The following is a 21429-nucleotide window of genomic DNA, read 5'->3' on the forward strand; positions in this document are numbered from 1 at the left end:
GCTCAAAGAATTCAACAAATCGCACATTACAAAAACAAAATGGCAACTTTACTACTCCTCTATCCCAACCTAACTACAATAAATTTTCACCTTCGAATAGTTCAAAATGCACTATATCATATGCAACCAAAGCTTAAATATTTGAATCATCTCGACCATACTTTAACAAGTACCTTATCAATAAAGGTCAAACACCTCTCTACAACTAGTTCAGGTTAAAAGCAAAACACCTAAAGTAAAACAGAGAATATTTTTTACTGAGTGCATTGATGCCTACAGGCACAAAGAGATATTTGCGAAGAAGAAGACAACACAACAAATGGTGAAATTGCTTCCATCACTTACTGGCAGAAGTTATGTCTCTGCTCAAAAGATTCATCAAAACTCTTAGTTTGCTAATAATATCATTATTTTTTCAAAAACAAATTCTATATTCAACATCCAAACATCGAAAAATATTCCAAGAAGCTATTTTCCAAAAAAACAAAGAAGGTATTTTGCCATGCCAAACACACTTTAATCTAAATGCACATGTTATTTTGGAGGTATGGATTGATATAAAATTTAAAGATAAATGGAAACTACTTCTTTCATGGTTAGAAAATTATTTTTCTCCTTTCCAGCCAAACATTGGAAAATTTACCAACTCTCTCACTAAACACTTCTTGTAATGTATCCCTTATTCAGTCACTAAACCACCAATTATACTAGTTCATTAATGTGTTGAGAACATATTTTCATTACTGCTGTCACATATTCCTCACAATTCAAATGGTAAGAATATATTCTTCAAGGAACATTGATATAAATTCAACAAAGGTATGGTGACTCTCTCACATTACATAATTAACACAGACTCAGAGATGGGAACTTGTTGCACACTACGGCATAGTAGAGAATCTAGAAAAGCTAGGCTAAATCATTCCTCTAGTATCATCAGGAAACCTCAACACATCAGACCGAGTTGACAAGGGAGTCTCAGCACTAGAACCTCTTTTATTGTCCTAAGTAGACTCCAATTTCTGGAATGGTAGATCTTTCTTCATTTTCTGACATGGTAGATTTCTCTTCAATTTCTGCAATGATCGATTTGTCTTCAATTTCTGTAGTCCACTTACTGGATTGAGGATAGTTCACTTCCTGTTTTTTCACAAACCGGCGCCTCAGCATTGCTCTTTTCTAACAGTTCTGTTACTCTTTTGGCAATACTACACTTTGCTGCAGGGGAAACTCCGTGCTTGCCAATTATGGAATCCAGCACTGCTTCTGACAATTGTTTGTTCTCTATAACAGCATTCCCAATGCCAGGAAGTGAATCATCTTTAGAGAAGCTAATCTGGACTCAGACAAAGAAAAATATAGAAGGAACATCAATGAGCTTACAGATAAATGCAATCCATTTTTTTGGTGCATAAATATTGTCCAAAGGGTCATAACCGATGAAGCAACTTGCAAGTGCCTATTTTTTTTTTTTTTGTTATTGTTCAATATAGTTGATTATACATACCGTCAATGACCCAAGCGGTGATTGAGTAAAAAGGATGGAGGCACCAGGTGGGAAGGTTTCACTCTGGAAAACATTGAGGAACTTTTCAATGGCCTGAATCTCTGCATCACTGTAGGTTCCTATTGCTTTCCAATAGGCAACACAATTTTCTGCCACCTTCTCAGAGTATTGCTTACCCGTCAAGGGCAAGATCATAGTCACTCGAGTGAATTTCTCAAAGGGACCTACCAGATAGGAAGGATGAAAGTATTCACAAACGTAAACTTTGATGGAGAGAAATCTCTTGATTGTTTTAAGACCCTAAATACTTAGCATCTCACATAATAAAGCCCTCAGAATCTCATTCTGAACTTTTTCATTTGTAAGAGTGTAATTCTCCTATTATATTGCCGTTTCAATATGATTTTTTTTCAAAACCCTCAGATTTGGATACATCTTCAATTTTCAGACTTTAAACTTACTTAATCAAACAGAAAACAAAACGGCAACTTCACACAGGAATGACATCTAAACATTGGATAGATGTGAACATAAGGTTTAAGAATAGCCTATCAACTAGTAAAACCATTCTCAAAAGAGAAGTTGCTACCAAGCAATACTTCAAGTAGGAGTGTCAAATGAGTGTGGGGGGGGGGGGGGGTTAGGTTAACTTAATGCAGGTCAAACAATTAGAATAACAAATAGGCCAACGCCCAATTTCCCAATGTTCCCTTTCATCAATATTAATTAGATATGTTAAGAAAATGAATCTTGGGCCTAACTCAACCTCAAAATTTAGCTTAGGAGGTGAGGATTGCCTAAGTCATACGAAGACATCATCCATCCCCTTTACCCTCGATGTGGAACTCTTCACACACCCACACCTCACGACCAAGGCTTGACATCTGGAGCGTGAACAATTTTAACATGAGAGCCTAATATCAGCAAATTCGAATTAGGATAGATTCTGCTCTAATACCATGTTAAGAAAACGGATCTTGAGACTAACTCAACCCCAAAAGCTAGCTCAAGAGATGAGGATTGGCATGTAAAGACACCATCCATTCCTTTTACCCTCGATGTGGGACTCTTCAACAAGATCAATTTTAGGTTAATGACCCGAAACTATGTTTTCATATGTTTGTTCCATTTTAACAATTTGTTCACTCACTAAACCAAAGATTTTCCTTTTCTTGGAGAGAGAGATGTGTGGAAAATACATAATATATCAAATGATAAAATTGTTTAGAACTCAGTAAATCAAATGAGTTATAGCATAATCCCAAACTCAAACTCCGCCCAAATTGACCCATAAATGTATATTCTTAGCATTATTAGGTGATTTTATTCACATTGGGATCTCACCAAATACCTGTAACGATATCCCTAAAGAATTCAACTGAATTTGTCAACTCCTCAGAGCTTTTCCCTTTCCATTTAGCAGCTAGAAATGGAATAGCAGTCTCTTCCAAGTACACCCCGATCGCAGTAAACTTCACAAATTTTCCTTCAATCTCCAAACCTCTATTCCCTACAACAAACATTCAAATTAAAGTCATTACACCCATAGAAAAATTATACAAACACAACTAAACAAGTTGTATTCTGTACTATCAGAATTCATCATGAATTAACAAGTTTTAGGCGCGCTACCAACCTCTCTAAGCTAACACATAAGAAATTATTATACCATACATCATCATCATATTAAAAGCGGGAAGCAACAAAGTTCAAAGTTGCATTACTAAAATAACCCAATAAAATTTGTATCGACTATAACACCCTTTGAAAATAAAAAATCATAATTAAATGCACTAAATTCAATTCAATATATTGACCATATTCACTTTCTTTCATTTAATTCCCTTAAATTCTTACAGAAAGTTTAAATTACAATTCTCCAACTTAATTAATTATTTTTATATGAAAGTTCTCTACGTATTTTTCTTAATCAATTACAATAATTTGTAATTTTTCTTTTTGTTCACAATATTTGTGGGTTTCTTCGTCTATAATATCATAGAGATCAATATTCCCAATCGATATGTAATGAATACATTATTGTTTGGGATAAACACGCAACGCGCCTCCTCATAAACTAGTTATAAAAAATTTAACAAAACCTGCGCCAGCGAGGAAGAAGGTATTGTTTGAACCAGGAGGATTCACCATTGTTGGTGGGAACACATAATTTTCAACCTGCAATTTAGTAACGTATGCCATTGATTGAGAATTGAAATCTACAAGTATTTGATTTTTACAGGAAAATGTTTATATAGAGGAAAAGACAGTGGCTTAATGGTAATAATGAAGTGGATTTAAGGGTAAAATTAACTGAACATAATTTAGGGTTAGGTACATTTTGTGGCTCACAGTTCTCACTTCTCACTAACCAAATTGCCGCCAGTCAAAACACTTTGTAGTTTCTAGGTAGCTATACTAAAGGCTTACCCAACTTTCCTTTGCTTAATTCTTTGATCACGGTTTCACTTCTCGAGAGTTAAATTAAGTAAATTTTGATTAATATTTTTATTTTTTTGTCTTAATTTATATGATACCTTTTGAATATCGAGATTCAAATAAGTCTAAATTTTTTCATATATTTTATAAATATTTTGAATTATTAATTATTGTGATTTATAGTACTTTTTACGTAGTTTATAAATATGTAAATTTCATTTCAAAATTTTTGAAGATTTCATGCTCAAATTGCTGGTCAAACTTAAACTGTTTGATTCTCAAGAAATGGAAAGTGTCATATAAAGTGGAATAGAGGGAATAACTTTTTTTTAATCAAATTGATATATCATACTCATATAATTTTTGAATATTTTAAATTTTAATGGTAGGATATTGGGTTATTTAATTTCATTGTAAAGATTAGTAAGATTAATTTACGAAAAATAACATGACAGCTAATTTGAAATGGAGCATGTCTTTACAAAGGCCATGTATCAAAATAAAGATAAAGATAAAGATGACCGTGCCAACTTGATATTTTGATAATATAGCCACAAAAAAGAGCTTTTGGATTTTCCAAAAAAAAAATGGGATTAGAACTTAATAAATTTCGAACTTTCTATTTTATATCTGTTGCAATTAGTACTTGGTGTTTTTTGTTTGAGTTGTACGAGATGAAAGTCTCATATACGGTGCTTAGAGGGGGAGTTCCGCCTATCTCAATAAAATATATTGACGTGGGAAATGGGGAAAAACATATTTACTAATTATATCATCTGAAATTGCTTGAATCTTGGGAGTATTGGTCAAAAGTGAAAAGTGTACTCCATAATTGTCCCTCTCAATTAAAATATTAATCAATCACTCGAGTTCGAGAATAGGGATCAGAATATTCTTAAAAAGGAACCTCATGTAAATACCATAGAATAAAATTTGATCATATTCATGGAGATTGCGTAATTATTCCAAAAATGAAAAGTTCAACACAATTGAATTTCTTTTTTGGAAATTAAAAGTCGTTACCAATTCATGATTTGGCATACTGTACAGAAGAGAATTTCGTGCGTACTTGCAAATAGAAGAACATGAATAGGTGGTTAATCGAATTCACATTCAAAACGTTAGGGCCTTATTTAAACAAATATATATCTATATATATTTTAGACCCCTAAACCTAGAGTAGCTCGGTGGGAAAGTCAAATTAATCCAAAAGGCTTCTCTAGAAATACTCGTATCACTAAACTATAGTTAGTTTATAATTAGCTATGGTAAGTTAGTATAGCTATGATTCACTTTTCTTGAGCACTTCATTGTAAGTATATGCCTCAGGTTCAACCATAATTATAACCTGCAAAACATGAAAATGAAATATAAAACTCAAAAAGAAACAATTACAGTAACACAATGTGAATAAATTTCAAAAGAACTACACAAAAATCTATGATAAACATGTTTAATTCTCACAAGTGGGATCTGGAAGGATGCGGTGTACGTAGACTTTAATCCTACTTTAAAAAGGTAGAAAGGTTGTTTTCATTTGACCCTCGGTTCAAAACAGATGAAAAAGACGACAATAGCAATTAGCATGGACAACTAGAAGAAAATAAGTTATCAATGTTAAAGAATCAACCAATAAAAATAGAAATCTAAGAATAGAAAAATACAAGACTAATACTAATACTCGAGGAATGGGAAACAAAGCACGCATGTGACTACCTACTAACCTTTTATCCTAATTCTCGACCTCCACACCCTCCTATCAAGAGGGTAATATTCTCAGTGAGCTGAAGTTCCTTTATGTCCTGCCTAATCACTTCACCCAATACTTCTTAGGCCTAGCTCTACCCCTCCTCAATCTCGCGCCTCCGTACCAAGGCATTCACACATCTCTTCATATGCCTAAACCATCTCAACCTCACTTCTCGCATCTTATCCTCCACGAAGGTCACTCCCACTTTGGCCCGAATAACTTCAACCCTAATCTTATCCCTGGTTTGCCCACACATCCATATATCAGCAACTTTACTACTCCTCTATTCCAACCTAACTACTATAACTTTTCACCTTCGAATTGTTCAAAATGTACTACATCATATGCAACCAAAAGCTTAATAAATGTAGAACACTTCTACAACTAGTTCAGGTTAAAAACAATTTAGGACACCTAAAGTAAAATAGAGAGTATTTTTATTGAGTACTTGATGCATACAACCACAAAGATAGTTTAAAAAGAAGATGAAAACACAACAAACAGTGAAATGCTTCCATCACTTATTGGCATAAGTTATTTCCGTACTCAAAAGATTTCGATAAATCACTCTCAGAAGCCTTGACAACATCAGATCGCGTACTAAGTAGACTCCAATTTCTGAAATGGTAGATTTTCTCTTCAAACAGACACCTCGACATTGCTCTTTTCTAACATTTCCGATACTCTTTTGGCAAGACTACACTTTGCTGCAGGGGAAACTCCGTGTTTGCCAATTATGGATTCCAGTACTGCTTCTGACAATGGTTTGTTCTCTATAACAGCATTCCCCGTACCAGGAACTGAATCATCTTCGGAGAAGCTAATCTAGACTCGGACAAAGAAATATAAAAGGAACATCAATGAGGTTACAGATAAATAACAATCAATTTTTTGGTGGATACATATAGTCCAAAGGGTCCTAACCGATGATACAACTTGCAATTGCCTATTTTTCATTTGGTTATCGTTCAATATAGTTTATTATACATACCGTCAATGAACCAAGTGGCGATTGAGTAAAAAGGATGGAGGCACCAGGTGAGAAGGTTTCACTCTGGAAAACATTGAGGAACTTTGCAATGGCCTGACTCTCGACATCGCTGTAGGTTCCTATTGCTTTCAAAATGGCAACACAATTTCCTGCTACCTTCTCAGAGAATTGCTTACCGGTCAAGGGCAAGATCAAAGTCACTCGAATGAATTTCTCGAAGGGACCTACCAACATTCACAAACATTAACTTTGATAGACAGAAATCTTTAGATTGTTTTAAGACCTTAGATACTTATAGCATCTTATTCTGAACCATTTCCCTAACTCAACGTCAAAAAAGCTAGCTCAAGTGGTAAGGATTGACCAAGCCATACAAAGACACTATCCATCCCCTTCACCCTCGATGTGGGACTCTTCACACACACACCCCTCTCGTCCAGGGTTGGACATCTGAAGCGTGGACAATATATTACATATCAAACAATAAACTCATTTTGAGTGTTTTCGCGAAGTTTTCTTATGGATCACTTCGATTTAGATTTGGCAAAGTTTTCTCCTAGGCCTATTTCGGCTACCTAAGTGTAGCTCAAACTCAGGGGTGGATGTAGAATGTTTAAAATTTCACTAAATATATACAAATAATTGATTTGGCACTCACTAAATCAAATGAGTTATAGTAGAATCTCCAACTTCTCCCACTTAAATGTATATATACTCTTAGTAAATACCTGTAACGATATCTCTGAAGAATTCGAGTGAATGTGTCAACTCCTCGGAGCTTTTCCCTTTCCATTTAGCCGGGAGAAATGAAACAGCATTCTCTTCCAAGTACACCCCAATCACACTGAACTTCACAAATTTTCCTTCAATCACCAAACCTCTATGTCCTGCAACAGCACATATTAGATTTAAGTCATTAGACTCATATACAACAACGACTACAGCTCAGTTACAAACAAGTTTGATTCATCGTGAATTAACAAGTTTTAAGCTTACTTCCAAGTGCCAACCTACCACTACCCTCCTCCCTTATCCGAGCTTAGAACTGGCAATGCATCCAAGCTCTGTCATGCCGAGTTATTAGACACATACGTTATACAACAACTAGCCTCAGTGCCAAACTAGTTGGATTCTGTACTATGAATATTCATCATGAATCAACAAATTTTAAATTGGGGACCGGAGAGAGGGGATTATAATATAAGTAGTCAAGTAACTGAGTTACTAACATTCCAATGGGCAAAGTTATTAGACCATATATATTAATATGAAAAAAATTAGTCAGTTTGATATATGTTTATTTTTTAGTGCAAAAATTTACAAAAACCTGCTCCACCAAGGAAAAAGGTATTGTTGGAATTAGGAGGCTTCACCATTATTGATGGGAACACATTATTCTCAACTTGCAATTTAGTAACAGAAGTCATTGATCTCAACTTTTACTTGATTTTCACTTTTTCACATTACACCTTAAAGGAAAATGTTTAAATAGAGGAAGTGACAGTGGTTTAATGGTAATAATGGAGAGGATTCAAGGGTAGAATTGACCAACCATAATTTGAGGTTAGGTACATCTTGAGGCCACTTTTTGAAAAATGGGGTGCGAGGCAAGGCGTTTTATGCAGCACAAGGTGAGGTGTAAGTTTTAAAGGACGGAGCGTAAGTTTCACGGATCTACCAGTCCTTTTCATCTTCAACTAATATTGTTTATGTATTTCAAAGAAGGAAAAAGATAAAAAGTGTAAGTACAGTGACAACAAATTAAATGAATAAAGTTGCCTCATAAACAAAGTATTATGGGATCTCTATCCTGTCAATTTTGGACATGATTATCTATCAAAATAGATAAGGCAATGTCAATTTCTACGAGAATTATTTTATTTATTTATCACTACAATATGAAAACATAATCATATAAAGCATAAATATCATTATACCAATAATAATAAATAAATATGATTTATAGCAAAAATACTTTTATAATAAATTTTAAAAAATCAAATTTAATGCTCGGGGGGACTTATCACTTACGCTTCTAATTTCAAGATGTACATCTTACGAATCTACGCTTTTCATTTGCGTTTCAAAATTTTTTTGATACACTCCGCTCTGAGATTCACGTTGATACTTACCCCAAAAACGCTTTTGAAAACACTGCTCGAGGCTCTCAGTTATCACTCACCAAAATGCTGCCAGTCGAACCTCTTTCTAGGTAGCTAAAGGGTTTACCAAACTTTCCTTGCTTACTACTTCCTCCATCTTCAAATTAGTCGTCATGTTTCATCATCTACTATTACCTTATATATACATTATAATTTTCCGACAAAAAAGATTCAGATAAACTCGCCTGTTTAACTCCAGTGGAAACAAAAATGTTTTGTTACATGTTGCTTTCCTCCTTTTCTGGATAAACAACTGACCAGCCAAAGCTTTGATCATCACGGTTCAAATAGTATTTCTAAATAACTTTATTTTTGCTTGAAGTAATTTGTTTTATCCTTTCACGTATTATCGTTTGGGCATACATATTATTTGCACAAATAATAAATGATATATTCAGTGTAATCTGAAATCTAAAATTTGATTTGAAGAGTATTTCAAGTGAATTTTAGTAAAAAAAAAAAAAATCTAAAAAAAATTATTTTTAATCTCAACAGATACTCTAATCTTTAAGTCTAAATTAAACGGAGAAGGGCCTAAAATACCCTTAAACTATTGAGATTGGTACAAAAATACCCTTTGTTAACCTATTGGCCTCAAAATACCCTTGGAGTCAACCTTTGTGGCCCTTTTATATCCTTTTCAGTTTTCACAAACAGCCTGATTAGTTTATTTAATTAACATTCACATTTAATACGTGTCATATAGTCAGTAAATAGACAGGGGGATTGATGATCAATCGCGAGATGAAATCCAACAAGAGTTCAGCATCAATACAAGATGATGGACAAAAACATTTACTGAAAAAGAAACAGAAACAGTAGCCTACAGTTCCATCATCGATCAAGGAAAGTTCCTAACGGGAAAATGGGTAAGTAGTTCAAGGATATCTTGTTACAGGAGAGACATTAAGCATGAACAGTTTTAGCAGCTTTTAACCAGAGAAGAAGTTCGGATCAACCAATGAGGTTTTACCCTCCGCGCATATGTGCACCCAACTCTCCAAACTGATCGTCTGCTTCCACGGTGTCATCTGAAAGACGTACTGCATCCAACTTCTGCTTCAGCACTTCTATTGCATTGAGCACCAATTGTGAAGCTTTGACTGCACCAGTTGTCTCAACAGTGAAAATAAAACTATCTTCCTTGGCATGTATCTCTACAAGTCCAGGTTTTCCCATGGCTTCAGCTTTCTTGAGCACCTCATCATCATAAGTATATGCCTCGGGTTCAACAATAATAACCTGCAAAGATGAAAATGAATTGGAAATGTCTCAAGTAGAGCTTCCCACAGAAATATATGACAAACCTATAAAAGGAGAAAACCAAAACGAACTCATTGGAGATGTCTCGAGTTACTTCTCTCATTGACCTATTAATACTTGTTTCCCTTATCATCTGACCCGGTTAAAACTAATTCTGTTTTCTTACCATCCTTGTTGGGAAGGAAAACGTTTAACCACTCATACAAATGAGTATGACTTAAAGCCCTGATTGGAATTTGGTGCCTTCCGTTAGAATTAAAATCCCCATATAAACCTCTGTACTGAAAAGCTAGCATCCTCAATTCAGGAAGCCAATGTTTAGATTTCAAAAGGCTCCAAAATTTTGTTTTGGTCCGATCTTCCAAATCTTGTTTTTCTTAACCAAAATAACTTGAGTTGCAATCTTATTCTTCAGATCTTCTGTATCTAATGAGGTTATAATTGACCAATAAATACAAATTCCACTAGAAGTCCTAATGCTGAAATTACATCTCCTTTATAATCAGATGATACAATTCAGTGTGCATATCTTTTTCTTTCATTTTTAAAAAAGTATATCAATTAGCATTTTCCTAATAAGCTCATAGAATGTCAATGTAATGGAAAAAACAATACGCTATTAGACCCCTATTCAGATTTAGCATAAACATGATGGTTCACGTGAAGTCTTGCATACTCACATCTAACAAATATCCAGAAATTTTAGTTTTAATTTTCCAGCATGCTTTAAAAGTTTTCTGTCATTGCCCCTCAATAGGAAGTTAGGAACACACCAGAGTTCACCATATTGACGACAAAACTTTAGAGTTAAAAGCCTAGGTGACCTCGGCCCAAACAACTAACGACGACCAAATCAACTTTTCAGGAAGAGGGGGGGGGGGGGGGCGGAAGATCACTACTTAAGTCTGACATCCACTTTAGTTTCTCTTGATTTTTCTTGCTATATTTCTCTACCAAAACAAGCTCAAAGCATCCCAGTGGAAGTTATAACCCTTGCTCAGTTCAGCTGTGTGTACATAGTAAATTTCTCCTCGGATAGGTAATAATACATTACTGAAAGAAAATTGTTGTTTGTGACACATTAATAAACCTACAATTCATGAACAGATTCCAGAAAACACACAAAAGAAAAAAAAGGAACTAGAAGGGTCAATCTATACATTAGTTATGGCCACTTTTACCAGTCAGAAGAAATTGTAAACAAAATGGAAGTATTAAGAAATCAATTCATGTGCCACAGTTCTTTATTACCACATATGAGGAGCTTGCTCATAATTTATACACACAAGCAATCAAGGATAGCTGTATCAACCAACTAAACCCAAGTACTCCCTCTCTGCCAAATTAACTATTCAACTTATCCTTTCTTTTCATCTGAAAATGCGTCAAATTACATGAAAAGTGGAATTCTTTTCCTGCACTTGCTAAAACCTTTTCAGGATCTATTCCCCAAGAAAAAATATAGCGCATTTGTTTTACCAAAGTATAACTTCATATGAATCTTTTGATTTACTCACTTTATAGAAAATGAATCATTTGAACTCACTTTATAAAAATGGATCTTTAGATATACTCACTTTATAAAAATGAATCTTTTGATATACTCACTTTATAAAAATGAATCATTTGATACACTCACTTCATAAAAAAAGAATCTTTTGATATACTCACTTATTAAAAATGAATCATTTGATACACTCACTTCATAGAAAATGAACCTTTCGATGCCCACTTTATAAAAAATGGTTCTTTGATTTACTCTCATGTACACATAACTAAACCATGGAAACTCACCACAGAGGCATAGACCCATATCGTACTGGGCAATCTACTACCACATACAGGAATTCCAGGAGAGGTATGAGGATTTCTAACTATCATGCATTTCCCAGTCTCCTAGTCAAGTGAATCATTTATAGGTATACCATGAATGGCACACTCTGAGCATGATAAAAGACCATAGAGATAATCTCAGGCTAACTGGGACAGAGGGAGTGCTTCATTCATCACCATATAAAGCATGACATGCTGTTCATTGAAAAAGTAATAGGAACCACAGATAGTACTGAACAGATAAGAGGAAAAGTTCAGGTATAGAAGAGCAGCATTTTATAGCAATAAAACATATAAAGTACAAAGTTCAACCAACCTGTTTGCTCTCAGGGTCAATGCCGAAGACTTTTGTGGGACTACTCTCAACTAATTCTGTTTTCTCCTCGAGAGTCAAGGATTCCATCATGTCCTCATTGATGTAGATCTCTGGTTCATACATGAAAGTCACAGTTGCTGCAGGCGACCATTTCGCATGATCTTTGCCAATTCCCTTCCGGGCTATAGCTCTTAACCTTAACTCCTGTCCACGTCGTAGCTTCACAATTATGATTCCCCTGCATAACATAGAGCAAAATCGTAAATATCCTTTCTGGATAGTTAGCACGTATAAACCAAGGCATTTCTGCACCACCAAATCTCCAAATAAGCATATTAGAAATAACATTACTTTCTTATATTATCTGTGACAAAAAGGGTCGAGTAAGATAAACCAAGATCCTTCCTCACATGATATTCTTTAATTAACACCACCTTCAAAACTACTGTTGTTTAGAGGGGAAAAAAAGACCCTATTTACTAAGTTCACTAGGAGCTTGATTGAATATCTAATCACTTTTTCTCGAATGCACAGCACAATAATTCAACAGAACTACGGGATGTTCTTCTGCACTTCATGGAATGACATATCAAAGGCACCTTAATGTGCATTGCAGAAAAAACAGATTCACCAATTGGAACCAGAATCATGTTAACCCTTTGTAATATCATCCAAACACAAAAAATCTTAAGATCACCAAGACCAGTCTACAATCTCCATAAAAAAAATGAATACATAAGAACTAACCCACAGCAGAATGATGCAATTTGTCATTGGCAGTTATAGAGATAAAAATACCCAGATATACAAAAAGAATCAAAAAATCAACAAATGATTCATTCCAAATTCTAAAAATGATGACTTTACTACTTTGTCCCAACTTAACTATAATTTGTCACCATCGAACTACAACTTAATCATGCTAAGAATCTTCACCCTACTTTAACAAGTACCTTGTATCATTTCCCAATCTTTTGAAAGTGTAAAAGTTCATAATACCTCTCCATAATTGGCTAAGGTTAAGAACAACTCAGGACAAACAGAGAGTGTATTTTTATTGAATGATTAATGCCTGCATGCACAAAGATATTAGAAAATATGACAGCAACAGCAACAATAAAACAAAAATCCCTCAGCAGAAGCCTTGATGCTGATTTTTGATATATATACAAGCTGTTACCTTTTCAAAAAATTAACAACAGTACCTGAAACCCAAAGCACTTCAATTCAGCTAGATGGGCAAACATAAGACAATCACTGGAGAAGCTACCATAACCCAATTAAGCTTAACACTCATATACACATGACTAAGCTTAACGCTCATATACATAAAAATGCCCATATGCATATTCGATGTAATGATATCGACAATGTCTCAAGCCCAAACTACTTAGCTAGCGTGATTTTAGGAGTAGTTTTTGAAAAATTATCTTCAAATATCTGTTTGGCCAAGTTCACAAAAACTGGTTTTGGGACTTTCACTTACAAAACTTCAAATTTTTTCCAAGTAAAATGCATGTCCAAACACAACTTCAAAAACTCAAATTTTCAAGTTTCAACTTCATCATCTATGGCCAAACGGGAGCTTAGAATAAGCTAGGGCAAGCAAGAAAGAACTAACTTCTTCCCAGATTTATCATAGCATGAGAAGCTCAATGCCTATATGTATAAAAATGCTTATAAACATAAAAGATATTTAAGACAACAACAAGAACAATAATGCTTCAATCCAGTCAAAAAGAAAAACGAAAAACTCACTTATTAGGAGTACTATCAAAACCCGAGGAAGCATCGGAATAATCAACAGGAACAACAGTATGGTCAGAACTCAACAAATCCTTGCTAGTAACATCAAGCGTCTGGTCACTAAGACATTTCACCCGGAGATAAAACTCAACAGAACAGAACTCACATTGTCCATCACCATCACAAGCATCACAGTCACGTGAGAATCGCATGCTCATCGCGCGTTCACTTGTTAGCGGTACAAGCCCTAAACGATGAGAAATGAACTCATCGTTGAGAACAGAGGAATTGACTTCGATTTCAACGAGGTCTATGGCTATGGTGGGTACTTCAGCTATCATTATCCGCCGGAGAGCGTTAGCTATACTGGCGTCCGTATCCCGGAGCTCGAATTTCATGAAATCGTCTTTAACTTCACGGATTTTTACCTTTGGGAATCTCTGGTATGAAACGCCCTCCATTGTTGTTGCTTGCTTGCTGGTGTTTGAGGGTTTTGCTCTGTTTTTGTGTGAATTTTGTAAAGAATACTGAGACTTATATGTTGATCCTTCTGGTTTAGGATATTTACATGTTGGTCACCCTTTTTTTGTTTTCTCCTTCAGGAAAAATGTTCAAATTTGTGTTTTTTTTTTTTTTTTTTTTGTGGTGGCGGTGGGGGGGGGGGGGGGGGGGGGTTAATTGATTAGTTGATTTGTAGAAGATTTTATTTTTTGATCTCGTTTGACAAAGTGTATAAGAATAGTATTAAATAAGCGGGGTATTAAAAATGTTGGAATCAGTTATGGTGACATGACATTATTTGTCATCCATTGTTTGATTTGTTGTATTAAAAATAATATGTATTGCATCAATTTTGGGTAATTGATGCAAGCCGAGTTTCATCAAAATCTTACACATGAAATCAAGCTAAGGAATTCGTAGATTTATCATCGAGTTGCTATCTTGGAGGCTTGGAAAGTGTTTGGAACAAAGACATGAAGCTCGAGAACGTGCTAAAGTGGAAGACTACTCAATGTTGGAATCAATTATGGTGACATGGCATTATTTTGCATCCATTGTTTGGTTGATTGTACTAAAAATAGCATGTATTGCATCAATTTTGGATAATTGATACAAGCCAATTTCACCAAAATCTTACACATGAAGTCGAGCTAAGAAATTCGTAGACTTATCGTCGAGTCGCTATCTTGGAGGCTTGGAAGGTGTTTGGAACAAAGGCATGAAGCTTGAGAATGTGCTAAAGTGGAAGACTACTCAAGTAGGGAGACTATTCTTGAAATGTAAGCTTTTTGACTAAAAAAATAATTATTTCATTAAATCTCGGTATCTATTGAGAGAATCAAATCAATGAAGCAAAAGTGATAGATATAGGCATATTCCAAAAATCACGTAGTAATCTTTTTTTTTAACATTTCCAAGAAGTAAACCATTGACAGTAATTCCACGGGCATCGAAAAGGAAGAGTAAACCTCACTGATTTTTAATGCCTGAACCATAATATGAAATAAGTAGATAAAATCTAAATCCAATTTCAAAAATTCGAAAGCGGTAAATGCGCAATATGTGACTCACCTAACAATCTTATTCTACATAATATCTCATTAGACAATCACTATGTTTATATCATTTCTTTCTCATACAAAGTGCGTATACACTTAACAAAATCACTTCTTTATTAAGGATATTTTTATAATAATTAGCTTAATTATAAATAGTGGAGAATAGCTCCTATCAGATTTAGATTAGCTTGACTATTAAATACTAAACACTCTTTGGAAGAATTGTAAGTTTGCTGAAGCTTTTGATTATGTTGAATTTCGAAAGAAAGGTAGTTTGGAAGTCTAATTCCCTTTATGTCTTTCTAATAGGTTAGGTGCCCTTTGCATATTTTAAGAGGTCAATCTTCTTAATAGATTTGATTACCTCGAATTCCCTTTTTTGTCTACTTTTCTATTTTTCCTTTTTTGTTCTCTTCCTTTCTTTGTTTTTCCTATTATGTACTTCGAATTATATTAGTAATTGTGTCTTCAATCATAATAATACATGCATTAATAGCTTTAGTATTGCTAATACCATAATTTGCTATATATTAGTTAAACATAGGACAATAGTAACAAATATAATGTATAACTAATAGTTACATTAGTTATATATGAGTAGAAAAAGTATATCAAATAAGAATTAGTTATACCAAAACTAATACTACATGCATTATTTTCTCTAATACCTTTTGCCAACGAACACTAGTGAGACAGGTAAAATCTCCTTATTTTTAATCCAGAGTACCGGGTTGAGAACAAAGAAACTCTTGATAGAGAGTGTTTCTCCTTAGGCCCTACACATGCCAATCCGATTTAGTACCAAATGGTTAAACAAAAAAAAAACTTAAAAAGTTTTGTGTGTTTCATACACTCAGCATGTAATTCTATGAACTCAATAGGCACATGAAAAACACCCAGAAAAGTACTCTCTAAATAGCTGTAAAACATAAAACTAATTTGACATGGCGAACCATGATCAACTTGGTAAATCCATGAGATGATGAAAATATTGATTTGTTCAAACTACATTGGAGGAATCTATCAATAAGGAGGAACAACGCGATTCTGGGATCGTAACAAGTGTCATTTGATATCAGATCAAAGACATCATGTATAGAGTTCAGAATCAAGAAGGAAATCCTTACTCCGGCCTAATTTTGAAAATTCCTCCTCAAGATTCTTTATGTCAATATGCTTCACGTGGGAGAGGACATCTTTGAGTAGGAGAGACTTAACAAGTGATATAACTGAAACATCGACTTCAGGCCATGAAACGCACAGAGTTCCCCTTATCTTCTTTAACTGACATTGGCTCAATAAAGCTGCTGCCAACCCATCCACGACACTTCCTGATGGAAGATAGTCTGCGCATTTTACCAGTGGGGAATCATGATAGCCATTAGCCTTTGCTTTTCTCTCTGCAGACGATTCCAGCTTAAATGCAAATGCTTCATCCGGTGAAAGTCTTCCTCTGAAATTAGAACTTCGAATGGAATCCAAAATTAAGACCTTTTCCGGAATAATCTGTTCTCCAATCAGTAGCTTTGCGACTGCATGAGATCTCTCTGCAGTAACTGGATATTGTATGGACACAATCATAATCAAGTTATCATCTTCATTCAGGGCATATATATTGCATGATTTGTCTTTAAGAGAGGGTTCAACTGAATTGCCAGAGAATGGGATCTCAGGAAGAATAAGAGTTCCAACAAGGGTTTTGGAAGACACGTGATGAAAAACTTGAAGTGATGGAGTAGACATGGCAATGATGAGGAGAGAAGGACGAGAATATTTCTCCTGCTTAGGAGTTGAAAACAACAGGAATGGAGAGGGAAGAGGAGGAGATGGAGGACAAAAGTTGTTCAGATCTTCCAAAAAGAACCTTGAAGGTGGAGGGATTTCTGTTAGTATGTCTTCCATCTCTATTTGGTCAACCGATTACCTGCAAATATTCAACAAAATATGTGTTTATCACTCTACTCGTTGCAACACATGGCCATATTTCCCATGATTGATAGGCTATAAATCAATTCAACTGCCAAAGCACACTGCCAAGTTAAAGAGCTTAAGAATATAGCCTTTGCAAGTCCATGTAATCTTTGCCAAGGTTCTTCCAGAAAGAATGGAAAAAGCTAGTGAGTAATTGCCACAAAGTGCTACAGCATAAGTTCAACATAAGAGATTGAAACACAAGCATAGACAATACAGATCATAACACAAAAACAATTGTAGATCACCAAATTGGCAAGAGTATCCAAATATCAGTTTTAGGATATGTTAGCAAAGCTATCATGTTGCCTCTAACTTGGCTTGATTTCAAAAATTTTGAGGTGATCAATGACATCCCTCCAAATGAGCAGCCTATAGTACTACTATCTAGTCATCCTTATTATCTCGTTCCCCAACATCTTGAAAATATATGAACTTGAAAAAAAAATATAAAAAGCGGAAAAGAAATCAAGACCTGGTTACTTAACATGGTGTGTAGATTTCATTTGAAGTACAACGGCTTGAAGATACCCCTATCCAAATTACTACTCCACAATCATTGTATTTACAGAGAGGAGGTAGCTTGTCCGTGTGGTTTAATCCAGTGTTTTTAAAAGTGACAAGCACAAAAAAGAAAGAAAATACATGGGGCTTGAAGCAAAAAAAGAGAAGTGAAGGGCACACTTCTTTAAAACACAGCACACAATTTACGAGAAATTTGAAATTATCAAACCAGTATGAATTTAGTAATTAAAATTAAGTTTGTAATTAACACAACTGATTTAAGCACCAAATATATAATATTGCCAATATTAGTTCAGCTCTTCAAAGTTGAGATACGAAAAAGAGACCGATTCTCGTTGGAATCAGTGTGTGCACCATTTTTTGAAGTGCAAACTTCTCTATAGCACAGGGAATCACCCACATCACTTTTTAAAAACACTGATCTAGCCTGGGAGTAGCTTAATGAATACAATAACCACTAGAGCAAGTACCCCAAGAAGGAAAAACTCTACAAAACATAAATTTATCTTATACAAAACAGGATCAGTGGCAATCAACTTCCTAATATGAAGAGGGGTCCCAACTGATCGATTGGCAACGTGATGTCCTAACAATTGTGAAAAATGTGTTTGGAAAATCAAGTACATTTTTACTAGCATATGATTCTAAAGTACTTCTAAACGAAAAAAGAAACACCTTTTCGAAAAAATAATCAATAAGTGAATACATAAAAGAAAAGATTCACAAAATAATAATAGTAATAGTAATATAAAAATAAGAAAAAGAGGAAATAAACAGTTTTATGAGACCAAAAGATGAATCAGCATGGCAAAAAAAAAAGGAGAAGAAGAAAAGCAGCTCCATGGCAAGTATAAACTTGACAGGTAGCTAAATCAAATATGCATGAAGAATGCAACCAACGCGAGCAAAGAAGTTATAGATGTTTTGGCAGCTTCCCCTATTTTAGCGAGAAACAGTTGCTTGTAAGCTTATTTTCAAGCTCAACTTAAGCTAAGAATATGATCAAGAAGTTTGACGTGAGCTAATTCCAGCTCCCTCAAGCACTAACCTCAACTTTGATGAGCTTGAACCAGATTTTTATTTTCATTCTTCAACATCCAATAGAAGATATAGAAACAAAAGAAAAGTAATCCGGAAAAAGGAAAGCAAGTTGGCTTTCAGATTTGGTGCAAATTGGTCACTGGCTGGAACAAGAAAGTTATTGAATATATGTGAAAGATGTGGGATTAACTATCAAATCCAAGCAGTACAGCAAAAAGTATAGAGCCTACTGGAAAAGACACCCTAGTTCTCTACAAAAGACACCTAATCTTCCATTGAAATGGGCACTGACTGGAATAGTTGACTGAATACAATAAAATCATTGATGCTAGTTCCAGACTCAGATTCCTTTGCATCCCTTCTAAGTTCTTCTTTTTTTCTTTTTTTTTTTTGAGAAGAACGCATTTTTTTAATTAGCAAACAGAGAAGAGCCCCATAAATCTACAGGTTCAGACTGATAAAGAGTGACACTCCTTGTTATTTTAGTAGTGGACTAAAGGGAAGGGTGAAATCTTCAAAGTGAAACTTCAGCTATTCTTTTCCGAAAATGAAACCGCAGAACTGCTTCTGTTAATTGTGCATTACTCCTTTACGTTGTAATACTCATAAGGGTTCTCTTATAATCAGAGTTCTTGGAACACAAAAGGATTATTAATTGTTACAGATATCAACTACTATCAAATACACATAGTAACATAAGGGCCCATGTCAAGGGAGTGATTAGAGTTTGGGGACAAGCATACTTAACTAAATATATATATATATATATATATATATATATATATATATTTTACCCTTATCTAGGAGCTCCCACCCTTTATGCTCCCTTGGTGACTCGAATCCACAACCTTAGTGTTGTAAGTGGAGGTTGCTTACCATTCGAGCAACCCCTCTTATCTCATAGCTAACTGATTCAAACGCCAGAAGTTGAAATTACTGGTTTGCATAAAGAAAATACTTGCACTTTCTTGACAAGAAAACAAACATAATCCATTCATTCACAACAACAACTAGAACCTATAGAATGGGCCGTCCATCTTTAAAACCAAGCACCCATTTGAGAAAAAAGTCTCAAAAGTAATTATGTTTAAATAAACATTATAAGCACCTAAATTTAGCTTGTTTACAATTACCATTAACATAAAGCTTTCTCAAAATCTTTCCTTTCTCATTCAATAAATGACTGTTTCTTTTTCTTCTTTTTTTTAACTTTTGCCCCAAGTCAAGAGGTGGAACTAGTGCTTTCAGTTTGGACTTTGCATACATATGAAAAAAAAATATAATAGATCATTCAAAACTCACTAACTTCTAAATCTTGGATCTCATTGCACCAAAGTATTAGGAAAAAAAAATCAAAAGGTAAAGAAAGATTGTACATTTGTTACCCCTTTTTCCAGAAAATCACATGGGTATCAAGCAAATACGTATAATCTTGTAGAAACGGACAAAATCAACGATATAAATTTGAAAAATCAAGGCTTTATTATACAGAGAGAATTGCAAATTTGAGACCCAATTCAATTAGAAAAAGTGATTGGGATTAGGGCATTTGTCTAATGATAGAGCAGTCAAGAGAGAAATCAAACAACTTACAAATCGATTCCGCCGGAAAAAATGGAGAGGAGTTTACAGCTCCGACGAGAAAGGACACACTGGTATCAACTCGACTGAAGAAAAATGTTGCTTGCACAACATTCAACAATGTGTGAGAAATATTTAATTTTTATTTTTACTTTATGTAAATTTTGTTTTATTTTTAATAGTTTTATGCCATATTAAATGAGTTATTTAATTATATTGTTTAACTGATCCATTTATAAGAAGGCCAATATAGGTCACTAGGTCGTGGGTATTATGAAGTCACTAGGTTAAAAAGAAATTTTTGTACCAATTCCAATAATTTAAGAATAATTTAGGCCTTTTTTCTTTTTATAGAAGTTGAAAATATATTTTAAATTTTATTTATCTTTTTTAGTATATAAAAAAATATAAATATATTTTACCCTTCACAATAATAATTTATTCTCCAAATTATATTTTAAACACTAAATATTATAAATCCCCCTCCCATTTTTTTATCAGGTGTAAAAACTATGGTGAATGATAGTATCTTCTTTTTAGTCAAGTTACTTTTTTTTCTTCATAAATTGGGTGTCCAATCAAATTGGTTTATTAGAGTTAAAAATCAGAAAAGAAAACAAGAACAAAGTTTAGTAAAAACATACGCCATCTATTATTCTGCATTACCTACAATATTTTTCATCTTAATTCATAGCATATGATGGGACAAGACAAGGCTTGCAATCCATCTAATTTTTCCAAAATT

At 34.3% G+C, this 21429-nt stretch overlaps 4 protein-coding genes across 7 annotated transcripts; all 4 read right to left on the reverse strand.

The window, feature by feature from the left end:
- Nucleotides 1–721: 721 nt before the first annotated feature.
- On the reverse strand, nucleotides 722–3743 carry LOC129880027 (chalcone--flavanone isomerase-like). Its single transcript, XM_055953839.1, has 4 exons — nucleotides 3610–3743; nucleotides 2859–3017; nucleotides 1508–1731; nucleotides 722–1336 (listed from the first exon to the last, which is right to left on the reverse strand). The coding sequence occupies exons 1-4, from the start codon at nucleotides 3707–3709 to the stop codon at nucleotides 1115–1117; spliced, it is 705 nt and encodes a 234-aa protein (XP_055809814.1). The 5' UTR covers nucleotides 3710–3743; the 3' UTR covers nucleotides 722–1114.
- Nucleotides 3744–4878: 1135 nt separating this feature from the next.
- Nucleotides 4879–8131, reverse strand: LOC129880029 (chalcone--flavanone isomerase-like). Of its 2 annotated transcripts, XR_008765324.1 has the most exons (5): nucleotides 8015–8124; nucleotides 7416–7574; nucleotides 6688–6911; nucleotides 6243–6521; nucleotides 4879–5294 (listed from the first exon to the last, which is right to left on the reverse strand). XR_008765324.1 is itself a non-coding variant. In XM_055953841.1 (4 exons), the coding sequence occupies exons 1-4, from the start codon at nucleotides 8112–8114 to the stop codon at nucleotides 6336–6338; spliced, it is 669 nt and encodes a 222-aa protein (XP_055809816.1). In that variant the 5' UTR covers nucleotides 8115–8131; the 3' UTR covers nucleotides 6117–6335. The 2 variants fall into 2 exon arrangements, 1 of the variants encoding a protein (XP_055809816.1); XM_055953841.1 differs by lacking the exon at nucleotides 4879–5294 and having other exon boundaries at nucleotides 6117–6521; nucleotides 8015–8131.
- A 1444-nt stretch (nucleotides 8132–9575) lies between these two features.
- LOC129880028 (DNA-directed RNA polymerases II, IV and V subunit 3-like) lies at nucleotides 9576–14569 on the reverse strand. The gene is made up of 3 exons (XM_055953840.1): nucleotides 14020–14569; nucleotides 12262–12499; nucleotides 9576–10091 (listed from the first exon to the last, which is right to left on the reverse strand). The coding sequence occupies exons 1-3, from the start codon at nucleotides 14466–14468 to the stop codon at nucleotides 9819–9821; spliced, it is 960 nt and encodes a 319-aa protein (XP_055809815.1). The 5' UTR covers nucleotides 14469–14569; the 3' UTR covers nucleotides 9576–9818.
- A 1828-nt stretch (nucleotides 14570–16397) lies between these two features.
- On the reverse strand, nucleotides 16398–20835 carry LOC129880030 (uncharacterized). Of its 3 annotated transcripts, none has more exons than XM_055953843.1 (3): nucleotides 20697–20835; nucleotides 19918–20011; nucleotides 16398–17490 (listed from the first exon to the last, which is right to left on the reverse strand). In XM_055953843.1, the coding sequence occupies exon 3, from the start codon at nucleotides 17466–17468 to the stop codon at nucleotides 16656–16658; it is 813 nt and encodes a 270-aa protein (XP_055809818.1). In that variant the 5' UTR covers nucleotides 17469–17490; nucleotides 19918–20011; nucleotides 20697–20835; the 3' UTR covers nucleotides 16398–16655. The 3 variants fall into 3 exon arrangements, with proteins under 3 accessions (XP_055809818.1, XP_055809819.1, XP_055809817.1); XM_055953844.1 differs by having other exon boundaries at nucleotides 19898–20011; XM_055953842.1 differs by lacking the exon at nucleotides 19918–20011 and having other exon boundaries at nucleotides 20697–20834.
- Between the last annotated feature and the right edge of the window lie 594 nt (nucleotides 20836–21429).

The sequence above is a fragment of the Solanum dulcamara genome, chromosome 2 (genome assembly GCF_947179165.1).
Source record: "Solanum dulcamara chromosome 2, daSolDulc1.2, whole genome shotgun sequence".
Classification (NCBI taxonomy): Eukaryota; Viridiplantae; Streptophyta; class Magnoliopsida; order Solanales; family Solanaceae; genus Solanum; species Solanum dulcamara.